Genomic DNA, 16926 nt, shown 5'->3' with positions numbered 1-16926 from the left:
GGGCCTTCCCCAACACGCCTACGGGGCGGTTCGAACGGTGTAGGTGTCTAGGACAACCCTTCTTGGGCGGGAAAAAGGCGCGCCCCGGCTACGCCACTACGGGCATACCAGCCAAGCCACGCCTCCCGCCCAAAACGGTTTCCCGGGGGGATCGGGGTACTCCACCATACGTTCGGGGGGACCGAGTGGTCGCCCCTTTCCATATGGGCGGGATACCCGTCACCCCCTCCCAACACAATCCACAAGAATGGGAAGACGGAAACGATTCTTGAGCTTTTGGAAGGCGGTAAGGGAGTTACCCTCACCGGCCGTATTTATTAAAATATGAAACAAAAATTAAAACATTAAATTAACAGTTTCATATCATGTACAATTTCATTTACACATTACGATGCATTTTCTCAAAATCAAATTGTACATCCTAGCATTACGGGCCAACGGCAAGGTCGTAACTGGTGTCAGATCCCTAATACCATAACTCCCCCCTCACTTGTGAGGGGCGGGTGCACAGAGGACTGTACCTCTGTGCCAACTTCCAATTTCCCTTGTCTTAACGGGGGCCCCATATTTACTCGGCGCCATCTTGGTGGTCGTCCGAGGACTCGTGTGAGGTGTCTAGAAGGTAGCGTAGACCCCCCTCCCACCCCACACTGCTTACCACATCCGCCGTCGCGGATGTCCTGGCCCCGGGAAATTCCCAGGAGGGGCCCGTAGCCCCTCCTCCCCAGGGAGGGGCCAATGACCGCCTTCCCTTTCGGCGTCCCCATCCTTAGAGGGTACCGCCTCCCCGTGTGAGGGGCCAATGGCCGCCTCACCCCGGGCGCTCCCATCCATAATGGGTGGCGCCCCACCTCTAGGGATCTTCCAATTACTGCTCACCGATCATGACCTTACCGCCACAGGCCGGATAGTTGACCGGCTATCCGGACCCCCCAAAAACTCCTACTATAGGTCATGGCTACTCAAACTTTTTAACCAAGCTAGGAAGTCCCCTATGAGTAAGACATTTCCTTCCCGGGACAAATGGACCCCATCCTCCAGATACATATGATCCCCCCGAATACATCCATGTGGTACACAATGCAATTTTCCTGTGCGAAACAGTCTACCTAATTTGCTATTAACCTTCTTTACCGAGTGATTCAAAGCTGACAGAGAGAGGGCCCCCAGCCACACCTTCCGAGGAATCATGTGTGACCATGCGATCGTGCACCCCGGAACCCTCCTTGCCAACCAGCTTACCGAGGCCAAGATTAACTCAAGAAGTACTCGTCGACCAATGGTCACCAAATCATTGCCCCCAAGATGTACTATGATTACAGACGGCGGTGACCTTGTCCGCCCTAACAAACCCTCCATAAAACCTTGAAACTGGTCAATACAGAGCCCGCCCCTTCCGTGGAAGGTCACCCTGTACCCGTATTCCCCCGCAACGTGAATCATGTCACCTGCTTTGAATACATCCGCGGCGCGCCTCACGTATGAGTGGCCAACGACCCACACCACTCTTTCTTCAGCCGGTGAACTTTGACCGCTGGTCCCCAGGTGTCGGGTCAACAGCACTGACCGCCCCGCAAGGCCTGCTCGTGCAACTGAAAATCAAACAGAAAACAAGAAGCGTGAGTGCATGACATAGGCTTCACAACATGTGCAACCGCACATACCTCTTATAGCAATTCGAGGACCAACGCCCCAATTGTTTCACTTTTTCAACACTCAGACCCCTGGCTGTAGCCTCCGTAGCAGCCCCTATCCGGAAGGAATGGGTCCCAAAATCGCTCGGGTCCAAGCCCGCTGACGCGATTGCCATTGATAACACCCGCTAAAACTGAAACCTCGTCAGTGGGGTGGCATCGGTGTGTCTCAACAAACTCCCCCCCCATGATGCCGCCCTCTGCGCTAAATACTCCTCCATGCATTTTACCGGGCACATGGGAGACTCCGGGATCCGCTGGACTACCACACTGTCCCCGATGGCTTCCTGATCGGTCTTGGAACTGGCTATTGTGACCACCATTGTGTCACCGTTGATCTGAATGTGGTCTCGACACAGACCTCCCCCCGTATCCCACTTATTCCTTGCTACCAGCTCGCTCACCCGCATAGCCCCATGGAATGCTAATGCAAAAGCGGCCCGGAACAGCACCGTCTCTGATTGAGATGAACAAGTCGCAGGGAGTACGGACATTAACAGGGACAACCTAGCCAGATCTATCGGGTGCCTTCCATCCACTCTCCGACCCTCAAGGCGTTGCCACCCACGCAACGCTCTTTTCACGAGAAAGGACGATGTGGGGTCCTGGATGCCATGCGCCTGTGCCATGAAGGCAATGGCGGCCCTGTGCCTGTTGGCTGTTGCCAGTGATCGGCCTGCCTGATGTAGTGCTACCAGAAATTGTAGAACAGACTCCTCCTGTCCCCAATGCTCCCCCCCGTTGAACCCAAAAATGACCAATATGAACGGAACGCTCCTTCATATGCCTTCCTTGTCCTGGGTGCTAAACTCTCTCCCACGAGGTTTTGTAATCCGGGGCACCGAGAGACCAGAGAGCTTCGGGAAATGGTGCCGCCACCAAGTCCGCTGAGGGCAGAAAACCCCTGAAGGCCTGCATATGGGAACGAGAGAGTGCATCAGCTGCCTGGTTCAGTACCCCCGGCACGTGTCTTGCCCTAAAGTGGACATTTAATCTCATACATAGCAGGACAATTTCTTTCAGCAATCTCAAAATCCATTTGCAGCGTGCTGCCTGATTATTGATACATTCAACAACAGTCATATTATCAGACCAGAACACCACAGCACGATCATGCAACCCCTCTGGCCATGTTTTCAAGGCCACCAGAATGGGGAACAGCTCGAGGAACCCGATGTTACCTGTGAGCCCACTATCGTGCCACCACGCCGGCCATGTTTGTGCCGACCATTTCTCACCAAATATGGCGCCAAAACCCACACTCCCTGCCGAGTCAGTCCACAACCCCAGCTCCTCGGAGGAAACTGCTGGCTTGTTCCACACGACACGACCGTTGAAATCCACCAGAAATGCCAACCATATGCGCATGTCCTGGCGAACCTCGGCTGACAGTCTTGTGCAGTGGTGTCCTTCCTTGAGACCCACCATGGCTTGTGCGATAGAACGGGAAAAGGGGCGGGCCATCGGTATTACTCTGAGGGCAAAGTTAAGCTGACCCACAACCTGTTGCAGCTGATGGAGAGTTACTTTTCTCTCGCCAATGCATACTTCCAGTGCGGCCTTAAACTTCATTACCTTCTCCCTGGGCAGACGGAAGCACCCCTCTACTGAATCAAGCTCAATTCCAAGAAACTCGAGAGACGTAGATGGCCCCACTGTCTTGCCCGGTGCCAATGGCACACCAAAACTTTTCATGAGATTACAGAATTCCCTCAAAGCCTGTTCACATTCCGTGCCCCCGGCTGCCCCCAGAAACAGAAAATCATCAAGGTAGTGCATTACCTGTGTGAGGCCCGTGGCTCTAGTGAACGCCCATTGCAAAAAGGTACTGAACTTCTCAAAATATGCACAAGAAATGGAGCAACCCATCGGCATACATTTATCCATGTAATAACGTCCTTGGAACCCAAAACCTAAGAGGCGCTGATCCTGTGGGTGTACCGGGAGCAACCGGAACGCTGACTCAATATCTGATTTAGCCATCAGCGCTCCGGGCCCTAGGCGATTCAACATGGCGACGGCCTCATCAAAGGATGCGTATCGCACCGAACACAGTCCCGGGTCAATCGCATAGTTCACCGAAAGACCCCTAGGAGCAGATAAATTATGGATCAACCGAAACTCACCTGGGTCCTTCTTGGGGACTACTCCCAACGGTGAACATACAAAATTAACAACAGGCGGGTGCACATACGGCCCCGCAACCCGACCTCGGGTCACCTCTTTTGCAATTTTTGCCTGCACCACCGTCGCGTTTCGTTGCACAGATAGTTGATTCTTACACTGTGCTTCCCCCCGTAAACCCCCCGCCGGGATGCGGAAACCATATGAGAAACCGTCTCGCAACACCCCAGCGGAGACATGGTCTGGGTATCGGTTCAGCCAAGGGATCAATGCCATGATGTCAACAGGAGTAGGTAACTGTGCCCCTTGGGCGATGTTAGACCTGTTTGGCCCCCCCTCTACCTCCCGTCTCACCATTCTTTGCTCTGCACGAACTCTCGGGGTGTGAGGACTGTCCACACCCTGCACACTCATGCCTGAACTTGCATGTTCCTTGTGGCCTAGTGCACTTGCCTCTGTTAAAGCTCCAACACACCCCTTTTTTACCTGAGTTCCCATTATTCTTGTTGTGCTGATCCCCATTGGCGCCTGCCCGAAAGGGCGCCGCCAAGTACTGGCGGGGAGGCTCTGCGCCATTCCCGCCAAAAGAAGACGACCTCGCCGTGTTCGGCATAACTTGCTTCTGCCAGGAAATGGAGTCGAAACAATCCCACGTCAGGGATGAGTCGTGCTCCTTGGCCTTACGAAATTTGTTATCATAACCCATCCATTGATTACCTTCATATGCTTCAAAAAATTCCATAATACGTGTCTGATAACAGGCCAATTCTGATAATACTTCAGGCCTACGTTCCCCCATGATTGCAGTAAACATACCGAATGCCCTGGCCCAATTAGCGATTGTTTCCTCCACCCTGAAACCCGCCATTTTTGCACGCCATACACTCGGATGCAACAACTCCTTCTGATTTTTAACGTGTTCTATCTCATAGTGATCGGTCAACAACGAAAACATGTTCACATATTTATCGGCCCAAATCCTCTCTTTCACATCCATCGGGATATGCTGAACAATTTTTTCCCTCCTAGAGGGTAACGATCCCTCCCCTGCTATCGGCAATGGCTGCTTACCAGAACCACGAGCCGTATCTGTTGCAGCTGTTGTTCCAACGACCGGTGCCGGTTTTTCCGAGGGAACCTGCGGGGAAACAAGAGGACAAGGTGCCTTCGCAGCATCTCTCGATTGCCGCAACTGCTTCATTATCAACTTGGCCTCTGCCGCCGTGTCTCTTGGTGTCAGAGCACTCTCGTTGTTTTTGCCCAACCATGCCGCCAACTGAGCGGCCAGTTCGGGAGGCATATCCCCCTCACTCATGGGCGTAACTACCACAGGGATCGGCTGTCCCGCGTTCGGGATCGGAACTGGGGCCCCCACTGGACCGACCGGGCTCGCCGGTGGTGACTCAAGAACCGGGGCCTCCCCACCTGCCGCCCTACTCCTGACCCTTTTACCTCTCCCGGCAGGGACTATTCCCGGCAATGCTGGCCCGATGGTCTTCTTCGGTCTACCATTCATTGCCGCCATCTGCTTCTTCATGTCCGCCATATCTTTCACCAGCGTGCGAAGCAGTTGTTCAGTCCCAACTTTCTTTCCGACCCTCTTGCCAGGCATCGTATCGCGGGTATTCACACGAGGTCCTGGATCCAAAGCTTCGGACTCACTGAAAGAGAAACACAAAAAATTACAAGTTCTCAAAATTGGCTCCTTGTTCCGTCTCGGGCTCACGAGCAACGAGGAGGTGCAGCTTCCAAGCAAAGGAACAAGAGGATGCTTCCTTGGCAAGATGCTCCTTTTATCCTTCTTCGGGAGGGCGTGGGCCTTCCCCAACACGCCTACGGGGCGGTTCGAACGGTGTAGGTGTCTAGGACAACCCTTCTTGGGCGGTAAAAAGGCGCGCCCCGGCTACGCCACTACGGGCATACCAGCCAAGCCGCGCCTCCCGCCCAAAACGGTTTCCCGGGGGGATCGGGGTACTCCACCATACGTTCGGGGGGACCGAGTGGTCGCCCCTTTACATTCTGACTGTCACTGCTGGACAGCGTGTTTTGTAGGAACATGTCTGTTTCCTGAATGGAATCTCACGGAAATGGGCCTTTAAATAACAGGAAAGACTGCATCATGCAATACAATGGCGGACAGAAGAACACAATGCAATGCGATACATGGTAAATACATACACAATGCAAAGGATAGCTAACAACAAAATGCAAAATGATGCGGGCCTGAACATTCATGCCTTGTCGCCGTGACTACATGTACACGTATTTCCACAAGGGCCTTTTATTTAGGACATTGAATTTTAGTCAAAAGAAATCGCTCCATTGCTTATATATATATATTTATAAATGGCTCTACTATTCTCACGTTGTCATGTCTGCTTCTATCATTTTGGGTGTCGTGCACTATCACACGCTGTCTCGTGTTTTACAATTATATTTATAAGTTTGTACGTTTTATGTTTCTTGTAGACTCAAATAATGTCAAGTAAGATGTTCCTTCAATGCTGGTCGTTTTGGTGGCTTAAATTGTAAAATGTTGGCAGCAGTTTTTTTGGCTTTATACCTGGACCTTTAATTTGTTCCTTTTTTAAATGTTGCATTTTGCCAGGAATTTTGCTGTCATCTCTGTCCTTGCCGATATCTTACACTGTCTCATACATGTGTTTCATGCACGTTTATATCTAGGATTTTAGGAGGTTAATAATAAGGGGGAGGGTATGTGATGGTTTGGTCACGGTGACGGCATTCTGCACTTAGCGCAAGAACTGCACATTGTGTCAATTATTTTATCATAATGGGTGAAATCTGAGCGGCTTACTTAAGGAATGGGGCCTTTAAACGACAGCTGATGCATGACACCAATGAATCGGGTACTACGTGAAAGGTCCGATTTAAGGGAATCACTTGCTTGGGCTTGTGACAGTAACCAATTAGAACGAATCGGTTCATAGGGGCGCACTCATAACCCGGAAAAAAGAGACTGCCCGGTGCCGGAGGCAGATCTGCTCAGCACCATATGACTCTGGGCAGTAGCTCACTCAGGGGCATATTACCAAGGGTGGCGATAGGCAGTTATCGCCGGTTTAGCGGCCGTTTTTGGCTGCTAAGAGGCAAAAATTCTATCGCTCTATTAGCAAGCTGTCGCTAACTGATGTTAGTGACAGCTTTTAGGCGATAGCGAGCGGTATGGGCCCGCTTTGCATGTCAGCAATATTTATCGCTAATGACATGCAAAGTGGGCGTACCCAACCTGTTAGCGACTGAAAGCAGTCGCTAACGTCGCTATCGCCTATTAGCAAGGCAGGCGTAGCAATGGAAATATTCCCGCTATCGCCAAAAACCAACGCCTGCTCAGACCAGTTCTTAGCCATGTTATCCATTGGGAGGTGGATAACATGGCTAAGAGCATTTTGTCGCTAATGCATGAATATTGCTGTATTCTCAGCGATATTCACGCATTTCGCCGCTATCGCTGGATATTTTAGCACAATGGAGAAAAACGTTGCTAATAGCATGTTTTCTCCGCTAACATATCCAGCGATAGGCAGCGATAAAAAAAATCGTCGCTAAGCCTATTTAGCAATAATTATCGCTACTTGTTGGTAATAGGCCCCTTAATCTCCCAAACGACCCCCAGCACTTTGAGACCATTTCAGGTGATTAGTTTACGCTTTACAAATACCGGGTTTTTACAATAAGTGAATCTGTCTTAGATATGTTTTCATTATTGAAACACAGGGAGACAATGCCATTGCACCAGTGCTCCATGAGGCAATCCCACCAGATTTTGCCTATTACCAGAATTCATAAGGCAAAACCAGAGGAGGATTAAAAATGATATTCAAAGATCAATTGCAACATTGAAGATTTATGGCTTTCAAACTGTGAGTCACTTATAATATAATTTAATACTATACATATCTTTTCTGTACATTTTCCTATTGTATAGGGCCCCACCAACAGTTCATTCATGGACACATTCATAAACACCATATCAGACGTATCCATAAATTATTCAAACTTCTAATTCCATGGAGAATTCAACATATTTTTGGGTAGATTAAAAAATGCCTAAAAGAATAGCACGACAACAGGTAATTCAGCTCACAAACTCCCCCAGCTCATCTCAGTACTTACATATAATGTAGGACACACTCTTGATGTGGTCTTCAACAACCTAGAGTTAGTTAACAATAAATATATATCCTCATTCCTTGGATTAACCATCATATCATTAATTTTGCTTATAGATACCAAAAGAGCTATGAACAAACCCCCAAAACATCCCAATCAAAAGGAAAATTGAATAAATTGACAAGAAAGAACCTACTATCCACCTTACAACTTGCTTAAACAGTGAAAAAATAACCACAATAGAAAGATTATATGCTTGGATGAACAACACTTTCTCTACACAACAAAAGCTCCAAGGATGAATGACGACATAAAAAAGATAAAAAGGAAAACGAGTCCCCTTCAACACCAATTGTGCAAATCAAAAAGTGATACAAAAAATACACCTACAAAGTCGCACAAGGATTTAAAAAGCAGAACGGCCATCTACTCAGCCCAGATATAAAAACAATATTGACAGATTATATATGCTACCACGCTTGCCTTAATGTATGGCATAACATAGGACCCTGTGGAGGAGAGGATGGGGTCGAGCTGCAGGGGCCCCCTTAGCACAGTACTCAGGATTGAGCACTCCAGATTCAATCTGGAGGGGGCCCTTCCATGTACCTTGCAGGCCCCCCCCCTCAACTTTTGTTACGCCACTGCACACTGGCTTGTAGTAAAATGTCCTACAGTGTCACCTGGAAAACATAGGTGCCAGTGCCTCTTGAATATTAGCTAAATAAACTGAAGACACATCCACCTCAGTCCCTTATTGAACGAAACACTTGATAACAATGGCCTGACTGCTGGAGGAAGAAAGGCAGTTTTACTGTTAAGAGTGTGCATTGACCAGGATTAGCCATCTAGGAAAGGGCCAGTAACTGTTAAGAAACAGAAGGGAAGATGTCATAGCTCTTGCTTTGAAGTACACATCCCAAATGAGGCGTGTCTTTGTGTGTGTGTCCACTGGGCGGGGAAACAAATGTAATACCTCATCACTGTGAAGGAGTGGCTGGAATGAACAACTAGGTACCTGCTGCAGAAAAAAGACAAGAGCCATTTTGGCTGAGGGATTCTGAGAATGTTTGTACAAAAGTGAGAAAGCAAGTGCTACAAAAGAAGAGGGTATTCTGTGAGATAGTAGCCACGACTGAGTCTGAGAAATATTTCAATAGCTGGTTCTTTCACAGGATAAAACCGGGACTTTAAAACTACATGAAATATTTTAACAATTTGCAAACATTTTGACATCTTGCTGCTGTTACATGCACGTGTTTAATTGATTCAGTTTTAGCAGTGGCTAAATGCACAGGCTCCTGGCTCCCTGAGCTGAACTTTGCTGGGCTGAAGATGTCACAGCTCCAAAAGGTTCCCCTTGGCCCTCCCCCTCATCAGTGATAGCCTTGTACCTTGGCACTGTAGTTTTAAGCCCTCTAGTGCCCACGGGCTGAGTGCCTATCACTGACAGCTCACCACAGAGTGGGTGGGGTCAGCCGTCTCTCTGACCACATCTTCATCTTTCTCTGTGACGAGGTAGGGACTGCTGCCTCCCCTACCGGCACCTCCGAGGCATCCCTCTCTGAGAGCTGCAGCAGTGTTGTATTTTTATTGACTGTTTGGTGCATGCATGTACAAATGTATGTGTATTTGTGAGTGAGTGTTCTGAAGGGGTGTGTGTCCATCTGCATGTGAATGAATGGGTGTGAGTGGGCATGTGTGTGTAGACCCCTGCCCCCTCTAAGTAGCACTAACCGGCTGTCACTGTTTAGTTTACTTGTAGCTGTACGCTGTTTGATAAACAGTGCAATTAGATATGCTATCCTACCAACATCTTTTTTTTTCTTCCCCATCATTTGTGCAAATAGTGAACTCCTTTTTGATGTTGGCAAAGAAAATGTCTGATAATAGGGTTGTCAAACATGTATGGCATGTTAAACATTGAAAGGGTAATGGTGGATGGTGTGCAGTGTTATCTACACCCCAAGGATGTTTTGATCTTGGACATAGGTTCAATAATGACTGTTGCAAATGAGAACCTATGCAGAAAGGATCGGGTGGTAACTGCTTTTGCAACCAATAATTTCTCCAAACTGTTTTACCAAAAGACTTAGCAACAAACTGCAAATGAGGAATCAATTTAAGTGTGCAGAGTCGTATCCAAAACTCCTTGACCCATGAGCCCATGCTCTCTTTATGAATTAAAAAAAAAAAGTCAATACAATGCAGGCCTCTCCTGGGGATGTATGACGTTACAACGCATACTTTTACAACGCCTACCTTTACATCGCAAGTTTTACAATGCATACCTTTACAACGCATAGTGCTTTTAGGCGCTGGATAGTGAATTGTTTAATTTACTATTCCAACTCCAGTCCCCGTGGATAGTAGGGAAGGTGTTGGATAGTACATTAAACCTATTCCCTATCCTAGAGCGCCCCCCAGCGCAATGCGTTGTAATGGTTTGCGTTGTAAAAGTTGCGTTGTAAAGGCACTGTGTGGTAAAAGTTGTGTTGTAAAGGTTGTTTACCCTCTCCTGGTGGCTGCTCAGGCCTCTTTAAACCTACATTGTCTGTTCCACATTATCCATTGTGTTCGCATGTATACGATGTGAATCGGATCCAAAACATGTAGCCAGTAGTTTAAATGAATGCTACCATCACCATTTCCCACCATATAATTAGAGCAGGTTTCTGGAATTATTAATGAGTGACAATAATGTTACTGCCTATTTGGGGCGTAACATTGTTTTTTTGGTAGTGTTTTGTCCTGTGCTTTTTTGCAATGCATTTTGTTTGTGCTGCATTATTGCAATGTTAGGTTGTGTTCTATCTTGTCTATTTTGTTATGTTGTATCCTGTTGTGTTTTAATTGTGTCTCTAAGTTGTTTTCTGTCAGTTATTGCATTAAGTTGTGTTTACTTTAGACATGTCAACAAATCCTGCTACATTGCAATGAAAAAGCAGCAAATGCCTTTAACGTTCCCAAAAATGCAAATATTACCACTTGTTAAGGTGATAACATGTCTCTGCGCTACCTATTCAACTATTACCAGTAAGCACAAAATGGTAGCAGAACCTGTGTCTTAAATTAGCACTTCCATTGCTCTCCCGTTGTGATATGCTACCTCGAGTCTGTACTCACTGCTGTTTGGACTGCCAGGATGGGCTCTGCTCAGCAAACATATCTCAAAGAGAGCAACCACTCTGCCTAAGTAATGTCATCTTAAGGATTTTGGGGGCCCTGGGCAAGATGGATTTTGGGAACCCTGTTTGGAACAACCATGACTTGCATTACTCATTGTCATCTACAAATGGTGCCAAACAATACAGAATGACAGTTCAACTTTCATAAACATATTCACACAAAAGCAGTTGAAAACTCTTGTCCTTCAGAGGACACTGAGTAGAAAAAGACAGTGTCAGATGTAGAAGTGAGCAGGAAAGAGGAAGAAAAGCTGAGACAGAGAAGAAGACAGAGGTGAACTCGAAAGAGGTGAACTGGAGTGAAAGCTTCTTTTCTCACAGGGCCTTGGAAGGGGCGAGCCCTGGGCAATTGCCCCTTTGCCAATGCCTTCAAATATCTCTGTACCTGTAAGCTGATCCATACACCACATCAGGTGCTTCAACACTAGGACCATCCTGTTCAGGATGACTGCATTCAGGTACATGGACATGGGAGGAGGGTGACCCTGTCGGACATCATTGACTGTCTGAACAAAGCACCCTCAGCTTTTGATTCCTCTTTAGCATTGTGTGTTAGGAAAAAGATGCACAAACGCCTCTGTTCACTCAGCACACTTCACGGTTCACAATATCTAAAGGGGAGCATGCAGTATGTGACATACTATTCCCTAATCTATCATGCTACTACCCCTGCACTTGGTCACTGTTATTTTGTTGCATGCATGCATCTCTGGTTTTACCTGCCTCCTACTATTGTACAGTCTTAGCAGCACCTTATTTTATGTATTGTTAATGTTCTGCTTTTTGTACTAAAGTCTGAGCAGCAACACAATTATATTACTGGGGTTGCAGTTCATACTATTTCCGTAAAGCAGTAAGGGGTATATTATCAAGGGGTTTATCTCCGCTTTTTTGGCTTTAAAAGCCAAGAAAGCGGAGATAAAATTATCTCCCTATTACCAAGCTGTCGCTAACACCAGTTAGTGACAGCTAATAGGAGATAGCGACCATCTTGGGCCCCGCTTTGCATGTCAGTGATATTTATCACTAATGACATGCAAAGTGGGTGTGCCAAGATGTTAGCGACTGGAAACAGTCGCTAACATCGCTATCTCCTATTACCAACTTTTGGAGATATTCGCGCTAAGCGCGAATATCTCCAAAAGCTAACACCTGCCCTGAGCAGTTCTTCACCATGTTATCCAATGGGAGGTGGATAACATGGCTAAGAGCATTTGCTCGATAATGCATGAATATTGCTGACTTTTCAGCGATATTCATGCATTGCGGCCGTTTTTTATCGCATTTGCGATAAACCTTGCTAATAGCAAGGTTTATCTGCGATAAAAATCGCTGATGTGCGGCGATAATGTTTGTCTCTAAACAAGTTAGAGACAAAAATTATCGCTAGTTGTTGGTAATATACCCCTCAGTTTTGAATTCATTTTTCATTTAGTTCACATTTTTACTTCTAAACACTAAGAGGCATATTTATCGAAATGGTGGAATAGGTCAGCTGCGCCACAGGGAACAGGCAGGAATGCACTGCGTTTATCCAACATGGTGCATTTTTGTCCTTTCCCCCTGCACTGGCACAGTTTTAGGAGCCTAGTGCCATTGCAAGCACCTTTGCACCATGGTGCAAAGGTGCCCCTGTTACAGACAGGGATGTCTTTCGCAGAAAGGGGCATCCACCTGCCCACCAAAATCCACAAATGTGTTTCCTCTTTCTATGTAGCTGCAGATAGAGAAACAAATGAGGAGAAATAAACATATTTTTCCTCGTTATGCCTAACCAGGGTATGTATAAGAATTTGATGCATTCCCATGCTTACAACTCCTTCAAACTCCGGGAAAGTATCAAAAACCATGGGAGTTGCATGGGAACACCCACCGCAACACGCATGAAATGCAACACTTGTGCAGAGTAAAGCAACACAGTGATTTGCACTGCATTGCATTACTCCATATTTGTGAAGCCTTTCAAAGCCACTCAAAGTGGCTTTTATAAATATGACTTGGGGCTTTGGTTCATGCATGTACCTCTTAAATATGCCCATACGATTCAATAGTTTGTCAGCGGCTTGGCTCCTGCGAGTGTGCATGACTACTTTGGGTGGCCCCAGAGGGCCGACCAAAGAGTCATTGGACACTTAGGAGTGGGCACCCCTCTCCTCCACTGCTCATAGAGCAGCCCCACCCACCAGCCCGCCTGCAACAAAACAAAATATGGTAATAACAGGAAGTTATTACCATTTTATGTTTCTGCTTCTCGCGCTGCGAGAAAGCAGTGGGGCGATGCTCCTCCGCCCAAGTGGAGGAGTGTCCCCTTGACAACGTGTGTATTTTAGATCCGAGAAAGGATGTCACACACAGCACCACTTACGTCCTGGCCGTTCACACTCTTCACTTGTACTCACCCTAAATGTTTGCTGCAAATGGCACATAATTATGCAATATAGTGTAATTGTTTAATTTCTGGAATTTTTCGCAATGCAAGTGTTAGGAAAAATTACAGACATTTTGTCCAGGCTCCATTTCAAACTCTCTGGAAATAAATCTGGAAGATACGATTGTGCCAAAGAGCAGTGTTCACAACCCAGCAGACATCCACAATTGAAAATAATGTAACATCCACCTAGGCTATGAATTTTACCATCACATAAGTCATTACAAACTGACCTATTTTAAATTAGATACGAGATAACGTACCCCATGTCATACATCCCAAGTATGCTGCAAGCCCGAGAGGAACTCCTTTATCAAGTCATGAAACTCAAAGGTGATTTGCAATATCTTCTCAATGTATGGTAGTGAGTGTTTTATTCCTTAAAATACATAGTCACACATCACCCTTCTACCAAAAATGTGCAATTCTCGTCTCTTGCTACTTTATGACATAAAGTGTGATTTTAGTTCTGTAGAATAAATGAGGAATTTGTAGTGTGAAATTAAACAAGTCAATATGAAGTTAGTAATTTTGTACAAATACACATTTTAAGCATTTTAAATTATGCCATTCTTTTAAACAGTCATAGCTCAGAAGGTGTGTTAAGATGCAGAGAGAGTCCTGGTTTTATCTTATGGACTATAGCAGTGTAAAAATGTAACACACTGTCATAAATGCCCTCCATCTGACGATGATCAGAAGAGCTGAAAAGATAGTTCTAGTTTGGTTTGTTTAGAAAACCGTCCTATTTCTATCGTATACACAATCAATCAATCAATCAATCATGCCATTTGTATAGCGCACTACTCACTCGGGAGGGTCTCAAGGCGCTTGGGGGGAGGGGTATGCTACTGCTCGAACAGCCAGGTCCTGAGTTGTTTCCTGAAGGCGAGATGGTCCTGGGTCAGCCGAAGGTGGATGGGGAGGGAGTTCCAAGTCTTGGCAGCCAGGTAAGAGAAGGATCTTCCTCCGGCGGTGGCTCTTCGGATGCGTGGTACGGCTGCGAGGGCGAGGCTGGTGGACCGTAGCTGTTGGGTGGTCGTGTAGAAGGTCAGGCGGTCGTTGAGGTACTTGGGGCCCAGGTCGTGGAGAGACTTGTGTGCGTGGGTGAGGAGCCGGAACGTGATCCTCTTGTCGACAGGTTCCTCAGGTGGCTGGAGATGTGGCTGCGTCGGGGGACATCCAGGATGAGTCGGGCGGAGGCGTTCAGGATGCGCTGGAGTCTTTTCTGTAGCTTGGCTGTGGTTCCGGCGTAGAGGGCGTTTCCGTAGTCCAGTCGGCTGGTGACGAGTGCCTGGGTGACAGTCTTCCTGGTCTCGGTCGGGATCCAGCGGAAGATCTTGCGAAGCATACGCAGGGTGTTGAAGCACGATGAGGAGACGGCGTTGACTTGTCTGGTCATCGAGAGGGAGGGGTCCAGGATGAAGCCCAGGTTGCGTGCGTGGTCGATTGGCTTGGGTGCGGTGCCCAGGGCTGGGGGCCACCAGGAGTCGTCCCAGGCGGAGGGCGAAGATCCCAGGATGAAGACTTCCGTCTTGTCCGAGTTCAGTTTCAGGCGGCTGTCCTTCATCCACTCGGCGACGTCTTTTATCCCTTCGTGTAGGCAGGTTCTGGCGGTGTCAGGGTCTCTGGTGAGGGAGAGGATCAGCTGGGTGTCGTCGGCGTAAGAGATGATGTTGAGGTTGTGCTGGCGTGCGATGGCTGCGAGAGGTTTCATGTAGATGTTGAAGAGGGTGGGGCTGAGTGAAGATCCTTGCGGGACGCCGCAGATGACTTTGGTGGCCTCGGAGCGAAATGGGGGGAGGCGGACTCTTTGTGTTCTTCCGGCGAGGAACGAGATGATCCACTCCAGGGCCTTCTCTTGGATACCGATGTTGCTGAGGCGCTGGACTAGGGTGCGGTGGCAGACCGTGTCGAACGCAGCGGAGAGGTCCAGGAGGATGAGGGCCACTGTTTCCCCCTTGTCGAGCAGGGTCCGGATGTCGTCGGTGGCTGCGATGAGGGTGGTCTCGGTGCTGTGGTTGGCTCTGAAGCCGGACTGCGAGGGGTCGAGGGATCCGTTCGTCTCGAGGAAGGCGGTCAGCTGTCTGTTGACGATCTTCTCGATGACTTTAGCAGGAAAAGGGAGGAGCGAGATGGGGCGGAAGTTTTTGAGATCGGTGGGGTCCGCTGTAGGTTTCTTCAGGAGGGCGCTGATCTCGGCGTGCTTCCAGCTCTCCGGGAAGGTGGCGGTGTTGAAGGAGGCGTTGATGATGTTCCGGAGTTGGGGTGCGATGGTGGAGTCGGCCTTGTTGAAGACGTGGTGTGGGCAGGGGTCGGTCGGTGATCCGGAGTGGATGGTGTTCATCGTGCGGGCTGTGTCTTCGGTGGTCACCGTGGTCCAGGTGCGAAGGGTGGCGGTGGGGGGCGTTGGTTCGACGGTTGGGTGCGTGGGTGGGGCGCCGAAGCTGTTGTGGATGTCGGCGATCTTGCGGTGGAAGAACGAGGCGAGGGAGTCGCAGAGGTCTTGTGACGGAGTGATGTCTTAGGTGCCGGTGCTGGGGTTGGAGAACTCCTTGACGATAGTGAAGAGCTCTTTGCTGTCGTGGGCGTTGTTGTCCAGTCGTTCCTTCAGGGATTTCTTCTTGGTGGTGCGGATGAGCTGGTGGTGCTTGCGGGTAGCGTGTTTAAGGGCGGTCATGTTGTCGGTGGTCCGGTCGAGGAGCCAGGCTTTCTCGAGGGTGCAGCAGGTCTTCTTGGAGTCCTTGAGGTCGTCGGTTAACCAGGATGCCTTCTTGCTTCTGGGTCTGCTGGGAGGGTTCTTTAGTGGTGCAAGGTCGTCGGTGCAGGCGGTCAGCCACTGTGACAAGTTGCGGGCTGCTTCGTTGGGGTCCGTTGTGTTGGCGGGTGGGCTCTGGCTGAGGGAGGTGGTGAGCTGCTCTGCGGTGATCTTGCTCCAATTCCTGTGAGGTACCTGTTGCGGGTGGTGGTGGGTCGTGGATCTTTTGAAGCTGAAGTGGACGCAGCTGTGGTCGGTCCAGTGGAGTCCGGTGGCGTGGCTGAAGGTGATGTACTTGCTGGAAGAGAAGATGGGATCAAGCGTGTGGCCGGCGTAGTGGGTGGGGTGTTGACCAGTTGCTTGAGTCCGAGGTTGGCGACGTTTTCCAGCAGGGCGGTGGTGTTGCGGTCCTTGATGTTCTCCAGGTGGAAGTTGAGGTCCCCGAGGAGGATGTAGTCAGTGGAGGGGAGGGCGTGCGGGCTGATGAAGTCTGTGATGTCTTTGCTGAATTGTGTGCGTGGTCCCGGGGGTCTGTAGACGAGGGTGCCTCTGAGGGTCGTCTTAGGGTCGGTGTGAATCTGGAAGTGGAGATGTTCGGCT

The 16926-nt window shown here is 48.7% G+C and overlaps 1 protein-coding gene across 1 annotated transcript in view; it reads right to left on the bottom strand.

The window, feature by feature from the left end:
• LOC144774053 (olfactory receptor 56A1-like) overlaps positions 1-16926 on the bottom strand; it is a 61569-nt gene that overhangs the window by 14170 nt on the left and 30473 nt on the right. The window contains exons 3-4 of the mRNA XM_078659085.1: positions 5271-5479; positions 4890-4956 (exon numbers count right to left, since the gene is read on the bottom strand). Of these exons, the coding sequence (XP_078515211.1) occupies positions 4890-4956; positions 5271-5479 (276 nt within the window). The remainder of the gene's footprint in view (positions 1-4889; positions 4957-5270; positions 5480-16926) is intronic.

This window comes from Lissotriton helveticus, chromosome 8 (genome assembly GCF_964261635.1).
Source record: "Lissotriton helveticus chromosome 8, aLisHel1.1, whole genome shotgun sequence".
Taxonomy (NCBI): domain Eukaryota; kingdom Metazoa; phylum Chordata; class Amphibia; order Caudata; family Salamandridae; genus Lissotriton; species Lissotriton helveticus.
Note: the sequence above shows the minus strand (reverse complement) of the source record. Positions and strands in the feature narration are given on the sequence as shown.